The sequence below is a fragment of the Erpetoichthys calabaricus genome, chromosome 11 (genome assembly GCF_900747795.2).
Source record: "Erpetoichthys calabaricus chromosome 11, fErpCal1.3, whole genome shotgun sequence".
Classification (NCBI taxonomy): Eukaryota; Metazoa; Chordata; class Cladistia; order Polypteriformes; family Polypteridae; genus Erpetoichthys; species Erpetoichthys calabaricus.
Genome location: NC_041404.2, coordinates 46,054,399 through 46,074,074, shown reverse-complemented (window position 1 = coordinate 46,074,074; position 19,676 = coordinate 46,054,399). Strand labels below are relative to the sequence as shown.

The 19,676-nt window shown below is 42.0% G+C and overlaps 1 protein-coding gene across 1 annotated transcript in view; it reads left to right on the top strand.

Annotated features, from left to right (window-relative positions):
- si:dkey-201i24.3 (trichohyalin) overlaps positions 1-19,275 on the top strand; it is a 64,374-nt gene extending 45,099 nt beyond the window's left edge. Inside the window, exons 6-10 of the mRNA XM_051933577.1 lie at positions 1,591-1,718; positions 1,808-1,951; positions 8,908-9,075; positions 13,777-13,927; positions 18,987-19,275. Of these exons, the coding sequence (XP_051789537.1) occupies positions 1,591-1,718; positions 1,808-1,951; positions 8,908-9,075; positions 13,777-13,927; positions 18,987-19,063 (668 nt within the window). The 3' untranslated portion in view covers positions 19,064-19,275. The remainder of the gene's footprint in view (positions 1-1,590; positions 1,719-1,807; positions 1,952-8,907; positions 9,076-13,776; positions 13,928-18,986) is intronic.
- Positions 19,276-19,676: the final 401 nt, after the last annotated feature.

Sequence of the window (19,676 nt, the reverse complement as noted above, 5' to 3'; positions counted from 1 at the left end):
ACAGAGCATCAGGATTTAACTAAGATGAAGCTATGAGAAAGCCATGTTAAAGTAATGTGTTTTTAGCAGTTTTTTAAAGGGCTCCACTGTATTAGCCTGGCGAATTCCTACTGGCAGGCTATTCCAGATTTTAGGTGCATAACAGCAGAAGCTCTTGGAATTCTAAGCAGACACTCTTTTGAAGATCTAAGGTTACGATTTGGAGTGTAAGGTGTAAGACATTCTGAAATATAAGATGAAGTGAGATTATTTAAGGCTTTGTAAACCATTAGCAGTATTTTAAAGTCAATTCTAAATGACACAGGTAACCAGTGTAGTGACCTCAGAACTGGGGCGATGAGCTCGGATTTTCTTTCCCTAGTTAAGATTCTGACAGCTGCATTCTGCACTCGTTGCAATCGATTGATGTCTTTTTTGGGTGGTCCTGAGAGGAGTGCGTTACAGTAATCTAGCCGACTGAAAACAAAAGCGTGAACAAATTTTTCAGCATCTTGCAAAGTTATAAGAGGTCTAACTTTTGCTATATGCCTTAAGTGAAAAAAACTGCTGTCCTAGTAATCTGATTAATATGTGATTTAAAATTCAGGTCAGAGTCAATAGTTACCCCTAAATTCTTTACCTCCGTCTTGACTTTTAATCCTAATGGATCAAGTCAAGTTTTGAAAGTCTTACCGTATACCACACTACTTGGTCACTCATTCCAAGTGTCTATCGTTCTTTGTGTAAAGAAAAACTTCCTTATGTTTGTGTGAAATTTAACTTTTAACAAGTTTCCAACTGTGTCCTGGTGTTCTGAATGAACTCATTTTATATTTTAATATCCACCGCCACCACTATGCCAATGTTTGTTTCACTCTTGTCTGCCGCCGTTGAACTACTGGCCAGCTGTCTGCTCCACTGGTGACACTGGTTTATCAGCTAAGTGCACTGTTTTTTTTATTGAACATGTAAATAAATTAAAAGGCTACGCGACCAAGGAAAGACAAAACATACGACTGGGCAGACAATGAAATGCAATTTCTTTTAAAGGTTAAGGGCAAGTATAAGGTTGCCAAACTTTAAAAAAAAATACAGACTGAGAGTGCTGCCTTATTTAATACCACAAGATGTTTAAGTGCTGTGGTGGCTGGGATTTTGCCCTGTGTTGGCTGGGATTGGCTCCAGCAGACCCCCGTTACCCTGTAGTTAGGATATAGCGGGTTGGATAATGGATGGATGGATGGATGTTTAAGTGTTTCAACGTGCAGTATCTGCCGTCTAATAGAAAGAGTTAGGAAAAGACAATCCTGGCATTAAAAATGAGTTCACAAACAAAATTATCAGAACAAAGAGAAGTTAGTGCCTGATCACATGACAGCATTTTTGAAAAGCTCAGTCTTTCCCATTCATGCTACTCTGTGAGACAAATTCAAATTTATGGATTTTGAAGTGTTTTCTAAACGACATTCCATCTCAGTGTGGACAGAAGGCCAAAACAAATTAAAAACGAGGGACTTTTCAGATTTTTCCATGTTAGTACAGACTAGTCTTCAGTTTCCTTCACTGACTGTTCTCCTCAACAGAAAAGAAACTTTAGTTTTCATTTTCTAGATGGGAAAATGAGGATCAATCAAAACCAGGAACGTCTCATCCGAATTCAGCACCTCAAGGAAGAGATTGGGAGAGAGCAGATGGTGCAGAATTATTCGAGGCGAATGCGCCCTAATGGAGATGCCAAGGTGAGCAGCCCAGTATAGTGTGATATATGAACATCTGTCTGTTTGCTACTATTATGTGTTTCATTCATTGAAATGCTTCCTTTGAACAGGAAGAGGGCCTTGGCTGTCATGCTCGTGATATGGAAATGGAATATGCAGAGAGTGTTAAGAGACTGTCTCGGCTAAAGGATCAACACACACAGCTCATCCAAGGAGAGCTCAAGAAGATGGAAGAGGAACTCAAGGAAGAAAATGTGAGAGACTGTGTGACTCTTTATAATGTGCATTTGATGTGACGATAGCGTCATTCAATGTGTTAACATATACACACACAATCGAGTTAAGGTGAATAACCTGGTTAAAGCACACATCCACTTTCTTAATCATCATCATCATTTCCAGTCATACTACAAGTAATCACCTGGAGTTCTCCTTTGTCAAAATGCTCAGAAGTCATTAAACTGCACAAAAAAAAGTTAGACATTATCACCTGCCACTGTGAATCTGAAAATTAACATGATGGTGTGATAATTTTCTTGTGTTTTACAAATATGTTTAGCCAAATTGACATTTTATTTATAGGTTTCTGGATTGCATATGGCAAACTCTTTTCTGATTTGCTGTGTGACTGAGCCTTGCGAAGGACTGGCGTACAGGTACATATGCTTACACCCAGTGCTGTGGCAATAATAATAATAATAGATAGATAGATAGATAAGGCACTATATAATGGATAGATAGATAGATAGATAGATAGATAGATAGATAGATAGATAGATAGATAGATAGATAGATAGATAGATAGATAGATAGATAGATAGATAGATAGATAGATAGATAGATAGATACTTTATTAATCCCAATGGGAAATTCACATTCTCCAGCAGCAGCATACTGATACAATAAATAATATTAAATTAAAGAAAGATAATAATGCAGGTGAAAAACAGACAATAACTTTGTATAATGTTAAATGTTAACGTTTACCCCCCTGAGTGGAATTGAAGAGTCGCATAGTTTGGGGGAGGAACGATCTCCTCAATCTGTCTGTGGAGCAGGACGGTGACAGCAGTCTGTCGCTGAAGCTGCTCTTCTGTCTGGAATAATAATAATAATAATAATAATAATAATAATAATAATAAGAAGAAGAATAATGTGGTAATTTTTACTTCAATAAGATATGTGTTACGCTACATATTAGTTTAAAAAGTAGTCGAACCATGTAATGTGCGTTACATTTAATGTGCTACCCTACTGTCTCGAGATTGTGTTTCTCAGCTAAGCAGTGTACGTTCAGCTCATCAACATAAGTTTTATGATTTCTGAAATACTGAGACAGATTATTTCAGCCAGGAGAAGGAATAATGCAATCTGCCGAACATTTGCCTCTAAAATTTTATTTTGTGGACGTTTCTACCTGTGACTGTTTAAAGCAAGTGCAAAACAAATACTTGGCAGGCTGAAAGAGTGCAGTGGACATGAGAAAGACTACAAAATCCTTAACAATAACCAGGTTAAGGGCTACATGGCCACATAATTGGATTTTTTGTGGAGAAATTTACCTCTGATAATGAGGAGGCTAAAAACCCAATTTCTCTAACTGGAGTAAGGGTTTGTATGGCATTGTGAAATTAGGTTTCAGTGAATAATTCAGGGTTATTGAAGAGCATGTAAACACAGTAAATGTGACAAACACTCTGAGCTTAACAGGTATTCTTGTTAGTGCTGGAGTGCCAGAAAAACACTGAAATCTTAATTTGTTAATGTTAAAATACAGTTTTATATATATATATAAATTGTGTGATAAGACAGCCCCCAGGCACAGACAGACAGATGCTGAATGTCCGAAAACACACACTGTTTATTTACATTAATGTCCTGCACCCAACACAGTGCTTCAATCCGCCCAAACTCAGTCCCTTCCTTACTCCACTCTTTGTGTTCCTTCCACCTTTACTCCTCTCCTCCCAAGCTTCGTCTTCATCCTCCTGACTCCGGCTCCGGTTTGGAGACAGGCAGCCTCTTTTATAATCACCCGGATGTGTTCCAGGTGCTCCATGACGATCTTCCAGCGGCACTTCCTGGTGTGGCAGAAATGCTGCATGAGCAACCGGTAGCACTCCGGGTGTCCCTGGAATTCCTTCCCTCAGCACTTCCGAGTGTGGTGGAAGTGCTGATGTCCAGGGCTCCACAATCCTGCGGGGGCCTCCTTGTGGTCAACTGCACTGCTTAAACACTCCAGAGGCATGTTCAGCCTGGAATTCATTACATAAAATCAAAAGAACTGAGTTCTCACTGCTTTTAGTTCATCTTTCCTTGTTCTTGTTCCTCTTCTTCTTCTTCTTTTTTAATTCCAGTGGATCAAGGCAGTGACTTTAAGATGAGTTCATAAAGAACATGGGCACGTAGTTGGAAACTTGTTAAGGGTAAATTTCACACAAACATTGCAAAGTTTTTCTTCACACAGAGAAATACAAACACCTGGAATAAATGGCCAAGTAGTGTGGAGGACAGTAGACCTTGAGGGTCACTCAAAACTAGACAATGTTATTTTAGAGGAATTAAGTGGACAGGACTGGCAAGCTTTGCTGAGCTGAATGGCCTGTTCTCATCCAGATTGTTCCGATGTTCTAATATGAAAGACAAATCTAAAGTATAAAGTTATGTTAATATTAACTGTCAGACAGTGTTCAGAATCCATTAAGAAGGCTAACAGAATGTGAGGTTATATAGTAACAGGAGGTTCTGCTCAACCTTTATAATGCACTGGTGAGGCCTCATCTGGAGTACTGTGTGCAGTTTTGGTCTCCAGGCTACAAAAAGGACATAACAGCACTAGAAAATGTCCAGAGAAGAACAACTAGGGTGGCTCCAGGACAATGGGGGATGAGTTATGAGGAAAGATTTAAAAAGCACAGGATATTCTGTACCTTATTTGATCCTGGAAGGTGCTCATGTGTGACACCATGTTAAGTGGACAAGGTATTAGATCGCAGTTTAATTCCTATTTGGGTTTTCTTCTGTACGGCACATACAGTATGTGCTTTCCCAGTGCTTAACCCAATTTCTCCAAAGACAACCTGTCATCATGAAACTGAGCGAATGAGAATGAAAGTCTGGAGTCGTTATTATAACTGGATGATCTGAAAATGTAAGATGGATGAATAAATTACCTAAAGCAATATGAAGTATCATTCTCAACATGGCAAGGGGTGTCTAACACAAGCTAGATGAAATGACAGTGGAATAAATAAACAAATACGTACCTTCATGTCATGTCAGTCTCTAACCCGCTCCATCCAGACCAGGGTTATGGGGGGTTGCTGGAACCTGTCTCAGCTAGCATATGGCAGAAACAAATCCTGGACAGGGTGCCAGTCCATCGCAGGGTAAACACACACAAGGGGCCAGTGAAGTGTTCCCAATTCACCTGACCAGCATGTGTTTTGACTATGGGAGTGTTGTGATGTGAAATTTTGCATACAAGTTGATAAATATTTTGTATGTCTTTATTTGTAACTTAGACAAAGCAATGTAATATTAGTGTTGCATTATAGATAACAACAGCAAGGGTTTAAGAACCCCTTCTCCCCTTTTAGGACTGAATCTCTTTGTAATTTTACGACAGGGTTGGGGGGAAGGGCCTTGAACCAGTTTGGTTAATGTTCCTAGGACTCTCTCAGTCAATCCCCATTGGAAAGCCAGACTGCCTAACTGCCAAGCTTCACCTTAACACATGGTTTGGAGGGCAGGTGTGAAGATATTCTGTCCCCCTATTGGTCTGAAGTATGCCTGTTTGGAATTGGTTTGTATCAGAAGCCTTTAAGTACCACAACACCCTATTGGCTGTAGGGGTTGGACAGGAAACCTATAAATTTGCTTGCTTTAGCTCACTCTATCATCTTACCAAACTGATGAAAGACCATCTCACACTATGAACTGAAAAGGACAACACAATGAAGAGCACAGCTCGGCAGCCATATTGAGACAGGCATGCGGCCTGTTCTGAACAAATGATGCCTTAACTCAGCGTTTCTCAACCTTTAAGTATTTGCGACCCGAGTTTTAACAGTTTTAATCACGCCCCCCCTAATGTTTTTTTGAAACCCTAATAAAATTCATTCCTATATTTTTTGCTGCCGATACACCGCTACAAGTTTAAAATTTCCCTACGGATAGCGAAATTACGCCACGTATGGCAACATTCTCGCCCCCTTTTTTGTTACTTTGTTACAGTTTGAGAACCGCTGCCTTAACTAGAGACATTTTAACCCTTTAACCGCCAACTCCCTAAATATTCTCCATGCCGGGTGAAATCTGAACAATTTTTGTTTTTTTACTTTACATTTATTCAAGCAGTATTTACCTGCTGAAATACCTGCTGAAATGTTTCAAATAAATGGTCAATCAAAGGACATAGCTAGAACAAGCGGTCACGGTTTGGATCTTTCTTTTCTGGCTCAGATAACGGGCAGCAGTCCAGTTGAGATGCTGGGGATACACCCACTCATCGCCATCATCCGATGCGTCGTCATTCACAGTATCATGCAGCGCACGTTGCTGATCATCATTGTCACTAAAATCTTCTTCAGAACTGCTACAATCATTATCAGAATTATTGTCCAAAATCGCCTGCAAAACCTCACTTGAAGTCAGTTTACGTTTCGCCATATTTACAGCTTTCACTTTCGAATCACATCACGTGATTGGCCAATACAACCGCAGAGTTGTCGAAATACAACGTAGTAATAATACCCACGCCAAACTGTCAGTTATACTACGTGCCAGGCATTCACATAACCATAGGCAAATGTGCCGGATAATTCCGGCAGTAAGGCGTCAGCAATAACGCTACGATGCCGGATATATCCGGCAGAGGGCGGTTAAGAGGTTAAGTAACTAACAAGTCCATGTGCTGCCTGAAAATATGCATCAGCATTTATCAGGTTGTATGGTTGCCAATATTGAAATGTACTTTGCATGTTGTTATTATTTATAAATATTATCAATAATACATTATTTAAATTGTAACTTAAATCCTGCTTGTCTTTTACTACACCTAATTGCCTGAGGTTATAAATGGAGAAAAGTCAAAGTGAACTTTATTGTCATCTCAACCATATACAAGTATATACATACTGTATATATCCATCCATCCATTTTCCAACCCGCTGAATCCGAACACAGGGTCACGGGGGTCTTCTGGAGCCAATCCCAGCCAACACAGGGCACAAGGCAGGAACCAATCCCGGGCAGGGTGCCAACTCACCGCAGCCACTGTATATATATATATATATATATATATATATATATATGCGGATTTTCTTTCCCTAGTTAAGATTCTAGCAGCTGCATTCTGCACTCATTGTAATCGATTGATGTCTTTTTTTGGGTGGTCCTGAGAAGAGTGCGTTACAGTAATCTAGCCGACTGAAAACAAAAGCGTGAACTAATTTTTCAGCATCTTGCAGTGTTATAAGAGGTCTAACGTTTGCTATATTTATTAAGTGAAAAAATGCTGTCCTAGTAATCTGATTAATATGTGGTTTATAATTCAGGTCAGAGTCAACAATTACCCCTAAATTCTTTACCTCCGTCTTGACTTTTAATCCTAATGGATCAAGTTGAGTTTTGAAAGTCCCTAACGTCTTACTGTCTATCACACTACTTGGTCACTCATTCCAAGTGTCTATCGTTCTTTGTGTAAAGAAAAACTTCCTTATGTTTGTATGAAATTTAACTTTAACAAGTTTCCAACTGTGTCCCCGTTTTCTTAAAGAACTCATTTTACATTTTAATATCCACTGCCACCACTATGCCATAGTTTGTTTCACTCTTGTCTGCCGCCGTTGAACTACTGGCCAGCTGTCTGCTGCACTGGTGACACGTGAGACGGTTTGTTGTGTTTTTACACTTAAACCAACAGTATAATAGTAAGTTAATAAAGACAGACACAAATACAGCAATTACCAAACTTCCACCATTTTATGTATTAAACAAGATCCGGCTGTAACGTGCACCTTAATACCAGGGTGCAGGCACATCACACATTCAATGCAATTATTTGAAACATTAAATAGACCTTATATTTAGTATTAAATTCTTACATATACATAACATTTCCTCCCATCCCAGCTTGGATGTGTAACAGTTTTTTTTTTTTTTTATATCATATCTACAAAACACTTGGCATGGATACAAAACATGAATATAAAGACAGCTAAAGCATACTATATAAAAGTGCACCATTTATTACGGTGTACTGAAACATTTATATATGGTGAAATGCAGCTTACCAAAGCTAACAGACTCTTAAGTACTTTGTACATTAATATCGACTACAAGTTCAACCTTTCAGGAGGTTTACGAATCCTCTCAGGATAGCGTCTTTCTTGTGTAGGTGGAGCAGACATTTGAGATGAGGTTGAGTCAGCAGATTCTTGAGTCTGAGATTCACCAGCAGCGAGGGATGAATCAGGTGTCAAGAAGGTAAACTCATTTGAGTTCTGAGGAATGATCAGCTCCTCAGCCTCGTCTTGTGATGTGTCTTCCTGAGCTTGTGCATCTAGAAGTTGGTCGATATGTATCATGCCCCACCTGCACTGTGTATGTCAGTGGACCAGTCTTTGACACAATTTTATCAGGTTGCCATTTCTGATTTGAGTGTCGGTAGTCTCTAGCAAGCATGGTTTATCAAAGTCAAAGTGAACTTTATTGTCATCTCAACCATATACAAGTATACAGATAGACCAAATTGCGAAGCTCAGGATCCACAGTGTAACAACATGACGTGCAAATAATAAATTAAAAATAGAATTAAAATTTAAATTTAGAAGGGAAGTTGGGGAGAAGTTATATGGTACAATACCTTATAAACAGTGGTAAGTCTATGGGATCGGAGGTATTTTGACAAAGGCTACACATTAATAATACAAAAGGGGAACAGGGAGGAACCTGGAGCACCAGAAGGAAACCAAAGCAAACACGGAGAGAACATGCAAACTCCACACAGACCCTGGTCTCCTTACTGTGAGGCAGCAGCGCTACCATTGCACCACCGTGCCGTTCCAACTTACCTTCACTTTAGGTTAATTTTGGTGCCTTCTTCCTTGCTTTGTAACCCACCTAGTGATGGTATGCTGTGTAAAAGGAGCTACATGAAAATAAATGAATCTGCAGCATCTTAAAGAAAACTCTTGTCCTCTTGCAGATTGGGGGAGCATCGATGGAGAGTTACAAGCTGAGAAGAGAGCAGGAGATTTTACTACTCCAGCTGGAGGCTTTACAGCTCGAGAGAAATGAAGCAGAAGAAAGCCTGAAGACGAACCACCGCCAACATGTCCAAGTGCTGAACAGGCAAAGAGCGCATAGCCTGCAGGTAAGACGATGGGGTTGCTGGGTAGTCTTACAGCTCGTCTTGAATCCCGGAAGTAAAGAAACAAAATAATTTAAACCAATTTTATCAATCCATGCATCTTCTAAAGCTCCTTATTACAATATAAGGTATGGAGAAGCAGAGGCTACCCTGACAAAGACAGCCCTGGATGCAGTGCAGGATTTACGTATAAGCTACACAAGCTATAGCTTAGGGCCCCCAAAACAAATTGTCCGAGTGAGCAATTGTCATATATACTTAAATATACTACAGCATTATTTGTCCCAATCAGGCCCGGCCTTAGGCATAGGCAAAGTAGGCGACCGCCTAGGGCCCCGGATCGACTCCTTGGTCTAATTTTCACGCATTTCACAGAGCTTCCAGGGGGGCCCTGGACCCCCCTTTCGCCTAGGGCCCCATAATACCTAAGACCAGGCCTGCCTGGATGGATGTAATTGTCAAACTTTGTTTCTCTTGTTGTGGCGATGCGGGTTCCGCTCTATGCTCCCATCTTCCTTCTGGGAGACTCTTGAACCCGACACCATTGGTAATGTCACCGGTGAGTTGGACAGTGAGGCACAACAATGAAGCAAAGGGGATGGTGCAAAAAGTGCTTTTATTAAAAACAACAAAAACAAAACAGTGTTCAAATAAATAAGTGCAGTGCTTTAAAAATCTTCAAATAAATAATCCAATAAAAACAATTGAAAGGTGGAGGTTAAAACGTGATAGAAAAAATCCTTTTAAAACCGAGGTTAAAACAATGGCTGGAAGCAATCTTTTGAAACAAATCCCGTTGCCTTTCTACTGGTGGCTCCCCTGCTTCTCCTGTCCAGGCTATGCACCAGGGGAGCCACCCTACCTGCAGCTGACCTTCTCTCTGCCTTCTTCTGATGATCTGTTCACCAGCTCCGGTGGGCTTCACCAGACCGTGACTTGGGCTCCCCAGCGACCAGGGCGCTCACGCTGGGGCTTTCACTACCCAAATCCCGACTCCAGCTGCATTCTCGGCCTTATGCCGTAAGCCATCCTCCTTCTGGTCACTAGCCACAGCGACCACTACCGACTGCTCCTGGGGTGCCGGCCAAACACCCCACGAAGGCTCACTGTCCAGCTGCCTTTCTCTCTCAACAGAGAGCACATTCGCTCGCTCACACACTGGCTTTCTCCTCCCTGCTTCCTGCCTTCTTCTTCTTCTCCTGTAACTTCCATTCATTCTCCTTTTTCTCTCTCCCCTTAGCCGCCTCGCGCTTTTATTATTTATCATGGGGACGTGGATCAGGTGTGACAATTAGCAGCTCCCGGCATCAATTATGGATGCAGATTACTCCTCACCTGTGCACTTAAGCCGGGACCGCCCGCATCACGAATTCACTCGGGAACTGCTTCCGCCACACTACCTAAGCTGCGAGTGCGGCGACTATTTATTTAAAAAGTGGTCTTTTTGACTTGAGCTGTGAACCTGCTACACCACACTTGTCTCCTGTGGAAGCTAAAGATGCACAAAATCCATCCATCCATTATCCAACCTGCTATATCCTAACTACAGGGTCACGGGGGTCAGCTGGAGCCAATTCCAGCCAACACAGGGCGCAAGGCAGGAAACAAACCTCGGGCAGGGCGCCAGCCCACCACAGATGCACAAAATGCTTACTGATAAATTCATTTTATTGTATGAGCTCAAAGAATTTCTGTAAAGCTTTACTCGGTTCTGGTATCTAAATAAAAATTTGAAAAATTCTGAAAGTTAGAAAGAACAACTACGTTGAGGCCAAGCCAGCTCGTTCTATAAAGTTTGTCAATCTGAGTCTACAAAGTAAAAGTGTCCACCATACTTCTTGAAATGAAAATCTTATATAGCACCTTTCATAGTGAAACTCATCAAGTGCTGTATAATTGTCTGACTATTCCTACATTTTGGAAAGTGTCAAGTGCAACCACAATTACTGAGTGTCAAAGGCAGGAAATTAACTTGCAACTTTCCAGTAAGTCGGACTTGTCTGCCTGCCATTCTGCCCAAATTGTCAGGGTCAAATACCATTAAAATGTTTGAACAACAACCAACAACAACAGCAACAGAGACAATCCCGTGATGTGCTGACAGAATAACGAGAAGACATCAAAAAGGTTTGGGGCAGCCACCCGTATATTGTGCCCTGGCTGTAAAATGGGTTTGGTTGATGACTTGTGAGTCCAAAACAGAACTGACTTCAAGGCTGGAAAGAAGGCCGAGACAGGAAGTGACATCATCATCAGAACATCAGAAGTGACAGGCTCTGTGGTGGCTCTGAGGCTAGGGATCTGTACTGGCAATCGGAAAGTTGCTGGTTCGAATCCCGTAAATGCCAAAAGAGACTCTGCTCTGTTGGGCCCTTGAGCAAGACCCTTAACCTGCAATTGCTGAGCGCTTTGAGTAGTGAGAAAAGCGCTATATAAATGCAAAGTACTATTATTAAAGAATTATTATCATCGGGATTGGAACCAGAAGTGATGTCATCTGGACCGAAAGTGACACCATCAATGAGTCCAGAACCAGAAGTGATGTCATCAATGATGGAGGAACCATGTGGGATTTCCCGATGATGGTCTGCAGAGGATTGAGAGAGAAAGTCAGTGCACCTCGCCACTCCCTAGTCTGGTGTGGAACTACTATTATTCAGGCCCTGTGTGACCATGTGTGACAGCGGTTACCTCTCCGTGCCAGGAGACTTCATTTGAATCCTGAGCAGGTCACTGCAAGAACTTAAAAAGTTTCTTTTTTTCTTAGCCTATCTGTTTTTCTCCTACATCACGATGATGTGCACCTTATTTTGATTAATACGCTAAACAGGTCCAATTTGCTCAGAGATGAACTGGCCACCTTCCCAATTGCTGCCTTGATCCAGATGCTTCCAAGAGAGGTGATGACACCTTATTATTCAGAAGCTAGTGGGTTCTCAGAAATGAAAATGTTTTTTTTATTTTGTACACAGTAAAACCTTGGATTGCAAGTAACTTGGTCTGCGAATGTTTTGCAAGACGAGCTAAAATTTTTTATAAAATTTCATGCAAAGGTCATGCAATACGAGTACTGTAGTCCGTATATGCTTTGTCTGCTGAACGTGATCACAACTGAGCCGATGGTTCTTCTCTCTCTCTCTCTCTCTCGCCACAGGATTGTGAGTAATCGTCTCCCATTCTTGGTCTCAGTCGGCGTGCCTCATTCATGTACTCAACATCCGTACGAGTGTATACTCGTGTGAATTTCCCCTTGGGATTAATAAAGTTTATCTATCTATCTATCTATCTATCTATCTATCTATCTATCTATCTATCTATCTATCTATCTATCTATCTATCTATCTATCTATCTATCTATCTATCTATCTATCTATCTATCTATCTACCGTATATACTCGAATATAAGCCGAGTTTTTCAGCACCCAAAATGTACTGAAAAACGTCACCCTTGGCTTATATTCAAGTCAGGTCCCGCTGTGAGCGAGACAGACAGACAGACAGACAGACACACACACACATACACGTGCACCGCGAGAGAGAGAGCGAGTGAGAGAGAGGGCTGGCTGCATAAGGCAGAGAAGGCAATTAAAGAATTCCCCGGACTTGTTTTTAAAGATTAAAATTAATTTTATTGGTATTTATTTTGATTATTGAAACTTACCAGTAGCTGCTGCATTTCCCACCCTAGGCTTATACTTGAGTCAATAAGTTTTTCCAGTTTTTGTAGGTAAAATTAGGTGCCTCGGCTTATATTCAGGTTGGCTTATACTCAAGTATATACGGTATCTATCTATCTATCTATCTATCTATCTATCTATCTATCTATCTATCTATCTATCTATCTATCTATCTATCTATCTATCTATCTATCTATCTATCTATCTATCTATCTATCTATCTATCTATCTATCTATCTATCTATCTATAGCATTGTGACCACATGTGTGTTGTAACGTGTGAGTCCCTGTAATGCACCCTAAAACACGAAGCTGAGTCTCAGTACTTTACCAACACCAGCTTTATTCAGCTTGAAACTGGAACAGCCCGGTTATTTATTGTAGTGGGATCTACCGTTCTCCTATACACAGACACAGCAGTCAGGCAAGGTCGGGGCCAAGTAATATTGTGCCCTGCACATTTATAATGTTCCTTGTATCACCCATAAACAGCAGGAATGTATAGCATGCCCACAATCTTTTCGGATTCACTTTTACGGCGAACTGCTACAGCGCTGGGAGCCTGCGGTTGCTTCGGCTTACCCACAATCCTTTTATACACCCTGACCCGGAGGTGTTCCTGTCCAACAGTCCACAGTTCCTTATTCCTTCCGGGTCAGGGTAAACAGTCCTTATCCTCAACCCGGGAGCACGTTGTTTCTTCCTGTCACGTGATGATGACGTACCCCCGGGTTATAGGGCACATACGAGCCCACGAGCCCCCCTACAGCGACACCTGGTGGCCCCCAAAGTATCCAGCAGGGCTGCGTATAAAAACTACATAGTCCATGAGTCCCTGCTGGAACTCGGGGCACGTCCATGCTGCTGGGAGAGCTCCTCCTGGAGGCCTGGGGGTGAGGGCCGGAGTAAGAAGCCGGCAATCCACCACAGTTGTGACTCAGGAATCCCAAAAGTATACAAATACCAGAAATACTTTTAAAAGTTGCCCTCTGGGGGGGGGGTACCAACGATGTTTTTCTTTTTGTAGGTGTTCCGTGCATTTCGTGAGCTCACTGAGAAACAGAAGGAGGTTTTAACCCAACGCTACCATAGCCTGCTGCTGGAGTCCATACAAGATGCAGTGCATCTGTCAGCACGAAACCAGCAGTTACAGCTGGAGAATCTCGAGCTTCAGAGAGGTAAGGCCATTGTGTGTGTTGTAATCGGCTGAGTAAATCAGAATGGTCCAGGGGAATGGTTGGAGAGCCATCCAGGCCACCCCGTGTAATCTCATACCAAAGAAAAACACGTGCATGATGGTCTACATGCAAAAGAAAAAAACAAAAAAGGGCCACCAGTGGCCATCTTTCTGTGTCTTAGCAGGCTAATCTCGTAAAGGCAGCTCAGTTTAGAGTTGGCAGCTCTGTCCTTTAGCAGGCTTAGGCCCAAATTTGATGCCTTCTTCTGGGGGACGTCTCTGACTGGAAGCAGTGGGGTCTTCTCTAGGAGAATCATTTGCTCTGATTGGGTGACTTCTTGGAGCTGCAGAGGGAAGACATGAGAGACCCATTTGTGACATCATGTTATGAAAACTAGTGAAGCCTGAAGTGAATGGCCAACCACGCTCAGCATACTGTGGTCAACCAAAAGGGCTGAAGTGCAAAATGATGATCTGTGGACCATTAACTCCCTTGAATTAAAGTTGTCCTTCATTGTTTTTCTCCTGTACTCTTTTATTTTAGCATAACAAGTCTTCATCCATTTCATTTACCTTCAAAAAAAGATCTCCTGGACAGGACCTCTTATCTGGTGAACAGACTGACACAATGTTAGAATGAGTAACGTTTCTATAAAATCTTTTAGTCACTGTCTAAAAGAAGCTCATTTCATAAAATCCTTAAATCTCTTAAATGATAAGTTTGGTATTCTTCAACTCAAAGTTATTTCTTCACAATTATAGTTTATTAGCTGTGTAAGCCCGGGGTCCTAAAAACTATTGAAATCGTCAGAAAAAAAACTGAAATGTAGAGATGTCAGGTAATGGAAAGGAACAACTCTGGGCATCTCCCTCCTAGGAGGATTCGTTTCGCCGATGTGCTCGCATTGCTTCTGTATTAGCAGTTAAGTGACTTTGTCTTTCTTCAGAGGTTTGGTTTCACCTTTGTTCTCACATCATTTGTGTATTAGCGGCTAAGCGACTTTGTCTTTCTTCTGAGGTTTCGTTTGGCCGATGTGGTTGCATCTTTTGTGTATTAGCGCCTAAGCGACTTTGTCTTTCTTCAGAGGTTTCGTTTCGCCAATGTGCTCGCATAGTTTGTGCATTAGCGGCTAAGCGACTTTGTCTTTCTTCAGAGGTTTTGTTTCACCGATGTGCTCGCATAGTTTGTGCATTAGCGGCTAAGCGACTTTGTCTTTCTTCCGAGGTTTCGTTTGGCCGATGTGGTCGCATCGTTTGTGTATTAGCGGTTAAAGCGACTTTGTCTTTCTTCCGAGGTTTCGTTTGGCCAATGTGGTCGCATAGTTTGTGCATTAGCGGCTAAGCGACTTTGTCTTTCTTCAGAGGTTTTGTTTCACCGATGTGCTCGCATAGTTTGTGCATTAGCGGCTAAGCGACTTTGTCTTTCTTCCGAGGTTTCGTTTGGCCGATGTGGTCGCATCGTTTGTGTATTAGCGGTTAAAGCGACTTTGTCTTTCTTCCGAGGTTTCGTTTGGCCAATGTGGTCGCATCGTTTGTGTATTAGTGGCTAAGCGACTTTGTCTTTCTTCCGAGGTTTCGTTTGGCCGATGTGGTCGCATCGTTTGTGTATTAGCGGTTAAAGCGACTTTGTCTTTCTTCCGAGGTTTCGTTTGGCCAATGTGGTCGCATCGTTTGTGTATTAGTGGCTAAGCGACTTTGTCTTTCTTCCGAGGTTTCGTTTGGCTGATGTGGTCGCATCGTTTGTGTATTAGCGGCTAAGCGACTTTGTCTTTCTTCAGAGGTTTTGTTTCACCGATGTGCTCGAATAGTTTGTACATTAGTGGCTAAGCGACTTTGTCTTTCTTCCGAGGTTTCGTTTGGCCGATGTGGTTGCATCTTTTGTGTATTAGCGGCTAAGCGACTTTGTCTTTCTTCGTAGGTTTCATTTCGCCAATGTGCTTGCCTCGTTTGTGTATTAGCGCCTAAGCGACTTTGTCTTTCTTTAGAGGTTTTGTTTTGCAGATGTGCTCACATAGTTTGTCAATTAGCAGCTAAGCGACTTTGTCTTTCTTCAGAGGTTTCGTTTCGCCGATGTGCTTGGATTGTTTGTATATTAGCGGCTAAATGACTTTGTCTTTCTTCGTAGGTTTCATTTTGCCAACATGCTCGCATCGCTTGTGCATTAGTGGCTAAGTGACTGTCTTTCTTCGGAAGTTTCGTTTTGCCGTCATTCTTGTCATGCTTCTGTATTAGCGGCTAAGTGAGTGACTCTTTCTTCGGAGGTTTCTTTTTGCCGATGTGCTCGCTTCGCTTGTGTATCCTCGGAGGTGGAGCACTTTACCCCGACTCCACCTGTCCCTTCCGGGATGGACAGACAGACACACACACACTTCCAAGTGTAGACGTTTATGTATAAGATACAGTGCCCTCCATAATATTTGGAACAAAGACACATTTTTCCTTGATCTCTCTCTCTGCTCTACAGATTAAAGGGCACATTGCAGACTTTCCTTTATGTGGATTTGCATTCATTTTGGTCACACTGTGTAGAAATAACAACACTTTTGCTACACGGTTCCCCCATTTCAGGACACCATAATGTTTGGGACAGTTGGCGCCACAGATGTTTGTGATTCCTCAGGTGGGTTTCAGGGCTTCATAAGATACATCGGCTTGCTTCTACCCTTTGGAGTCTGTGGTTGTCATTGTCAACATGAGGACAAGATCTGTGCCAATGAAAGTGCCTTTCACATCTATCTTAAAAGTAGTACATTGCCAAAAAGTATTGGGACGCCTGCCTTAACACACACACAAACTTTAACAACATCCCATTCTGGCCCACCCTTTGCAGCTCTAACAGCTTCACCTCTTCTTTCATTACTTTCCTATTCTACGTGGTGGTGTGCTGGGGAGGCAGCATTAAGAAGAAGGACGCCTCACGCCTGGACAAACTGGTGAGGAAGGCAGGCTCTATTGTAGGCACGGAGCTGGACAGTTTGACAACCGTTGCAGAGCGACGGGCGCTGGGCAGGCTCCTATCAATCATGGAGAATCCACTGAACAGTGTCATCTCCAGACAGAGGAGCAGCTTCAGCGACAGACTGCTGTCACTGTCCTGCTCCACTGACAGACTGAAGAGATCGTTCCTCCCCAAAACTATTCGACTCTTCAGTACCACCCAGGGGGGGTAAACGTTAACATTATTCAAAGTTATTGACTGTATACCTGCATTGTTATCACTCTTTAATTTAATATTGTTTTTTTGTATCAGTGTGCTGCTGCTGGAGTATGTGAATTTCCCCTTGGGATTAATAAAGTATCTATCTATCTATCTATCTATCTATCTATCTATCTATCTATCTATCTATCTATCTATCTATCTATCTATCTATCTATCTATCTATCTATCTATCTATCTATCTATCTAACGATGTAGGAGGGTGTTTATGGGAATTTGTGACCAGGAGAGCATTTGTGAGGTCAGGCACTGACGTTGGACGAGAAGGCCAGACTCACTCGCATCCATTTCTTTATAGACCTTGCTTTGTGCACTGATGCGTACGCAGTCATGTTGCCATCCTCAAACTGTTCCCACAAAATTGGGAGCATGAAATTGTCCAAAATGGCTTTGTATACTGAAGCATTAAGAGTTCCTTTCACTGGAACTAAGGGGCCAAACCCAACCCCACACCATATTCCCCCCCACCCACCAAAGTTTACACTTGTCACAATGCAGTCAGGCGAGTACCGTTCTCCTGGCAACCGCCAAGCCCAGACTCGTCCATTGGATTGCGTGATTTGTCACTCCAGAGGACACGTCTGCACTGCTCTAGTGGCAGTGGGCTTTACACCACTACATCCAATGCTTTGCATTGCACTTGGTGATGTCAGGCTTGGATGCAGCTGCTTGGCCATGGAGACCCATCCCATGAAGCTCTCTCTACGCTGCACTGTTCTTGACCTTTTGGAGGTCTGTAGCTGTTGACTCTGCAGAAAGTTGGCGACGTCTGCACACCTCAGCATGTGCTGTCCCTGCTTTGTGATTTGACGTGGCCTACCACTTTGTGGCTGAGTTGGTATTGTTCCCAATCACTTCCACTTTGTTATAATACCACTAACAGTGGACTGTGGAGTATTTAGTGGCGAGGAAATTTCACGAATGGACTTATTGCACAGGTGGCATCCTATCACGGTACCAGGCTTGAATTCACTGAGCTCCTGAGAGACGACCCATTCTGTCACAAATATTTGTAGAAGCCAGCAGTCTGTATGCCGAGATGCTTGATGTTATACACCAGTGGCCATGAAAGTGATTCAATGATTTGGAGTTAGGTCCCAAAACTTTTGGAGTATCTATCTATCTATCAATCATCTATCTATCTATTGCTTTAAACCAGGGGTATCCAACTCCGGTCCTGGTGGGCCTCAGTGGCTGCAGGTTTTCATTCTAACCCTTTTCCTATTCAGTTTTCACTGCTAATTAACTCCTTTTCTTTTCATTTTAATAGCCCTGTTTTTAAGGACTGAGTCCTCTGAATTGATTCTTTTCTTCATTAAATGGCAGCCTAACAGAAATGAGATGTGAAATGAGCCAACAGATGACCAGCTAAATCGGGGCTTCAAACTCCAACCAAGTTCACTCCAACCAGTTTCCTAATGAGAATCCGATTCTCGCTGTTAATTAAGGCCGTTATTGAATATCAGGACTTGTTCCTGCTCTCGTTCTGCCACAGCAGACTGTTGATTTTCTGTTTTTTCTAAGACCACTATCAAGATGTTTTGGTGACATGAGCAGACCAACATGACCGAGACCTTAACCTTTCTTTATTTTCAGGTGAGCTGGTCATGTGGTGGCTCGTTTCGTGTCTCATTATTGTTTGGCTGCTCATTAAGGAAAAAGAAATAACTAAGGGGTCTGAGTCACCTCCATTAAAATGAAGGCAAAACAAGTTAAATAGCAGCAAAATGGCTCACTAATTAAGAAGATGGTTAGAATGAAAACCTGCAGCCACTGCGGCCCACCAGGACTAGAGTTGGACAGCCCTGCTTAAACAAACCACCATTTTTTTTATAATTTGCAGAGCTGAGGCAGGTAAAGTCAGCAAAGAAAGTGTCCAAAAGCTGCCACCAACCTGATGGGAATGCGTCTGTCGACTGAGAAGAGACTGCTGGTGCTACTGGTGAGCTTTTTGGGACATTTGAAAGGTGAGCAGTGACCACAGCAAGAGTTCATACAACTACCATTCTGTGTTCTGCTCTGAAATGTCATCCCAGTCCACTTCCACAAGCTGCTTTCTGCAATACCAAGCTGGAGCTGGAAACTCTTTAAAGGTCTCCAGTCGTGGAAGAAACATAAAGACGTCCTTCATTCAGTTTTAACTCAGTTGTTTATATTTAAATTATGTATTGATTTATTCTCAAATATTACTTTTCGTATTTTATTTAATTAATCATTCATCTGCTCATTTACTTGTAATTTATTATTTTCCTTTTTACTTGTAATTTTTTTCTTAAATATCTTGTAAAGCATCATGAGCTACATGTTTTGTTCTGAACATCTGCTATAGATATACAAGTTGTTGTCACTGGCAGTCGACGGGCCTTCAGTCTTGCAGCATCAAATCCTGTGCCATTTTCTTTTTTTCAGTCTGAGTTTTATTGTACAAATACTTCAAGTCTGATTTGTTTTTCATGATAATAAAACTTTGAAACACTGTCAGTTTTTTGATGAAAAAAAAGAACACCAGCACCATTGAACTTGTATGGTTCTG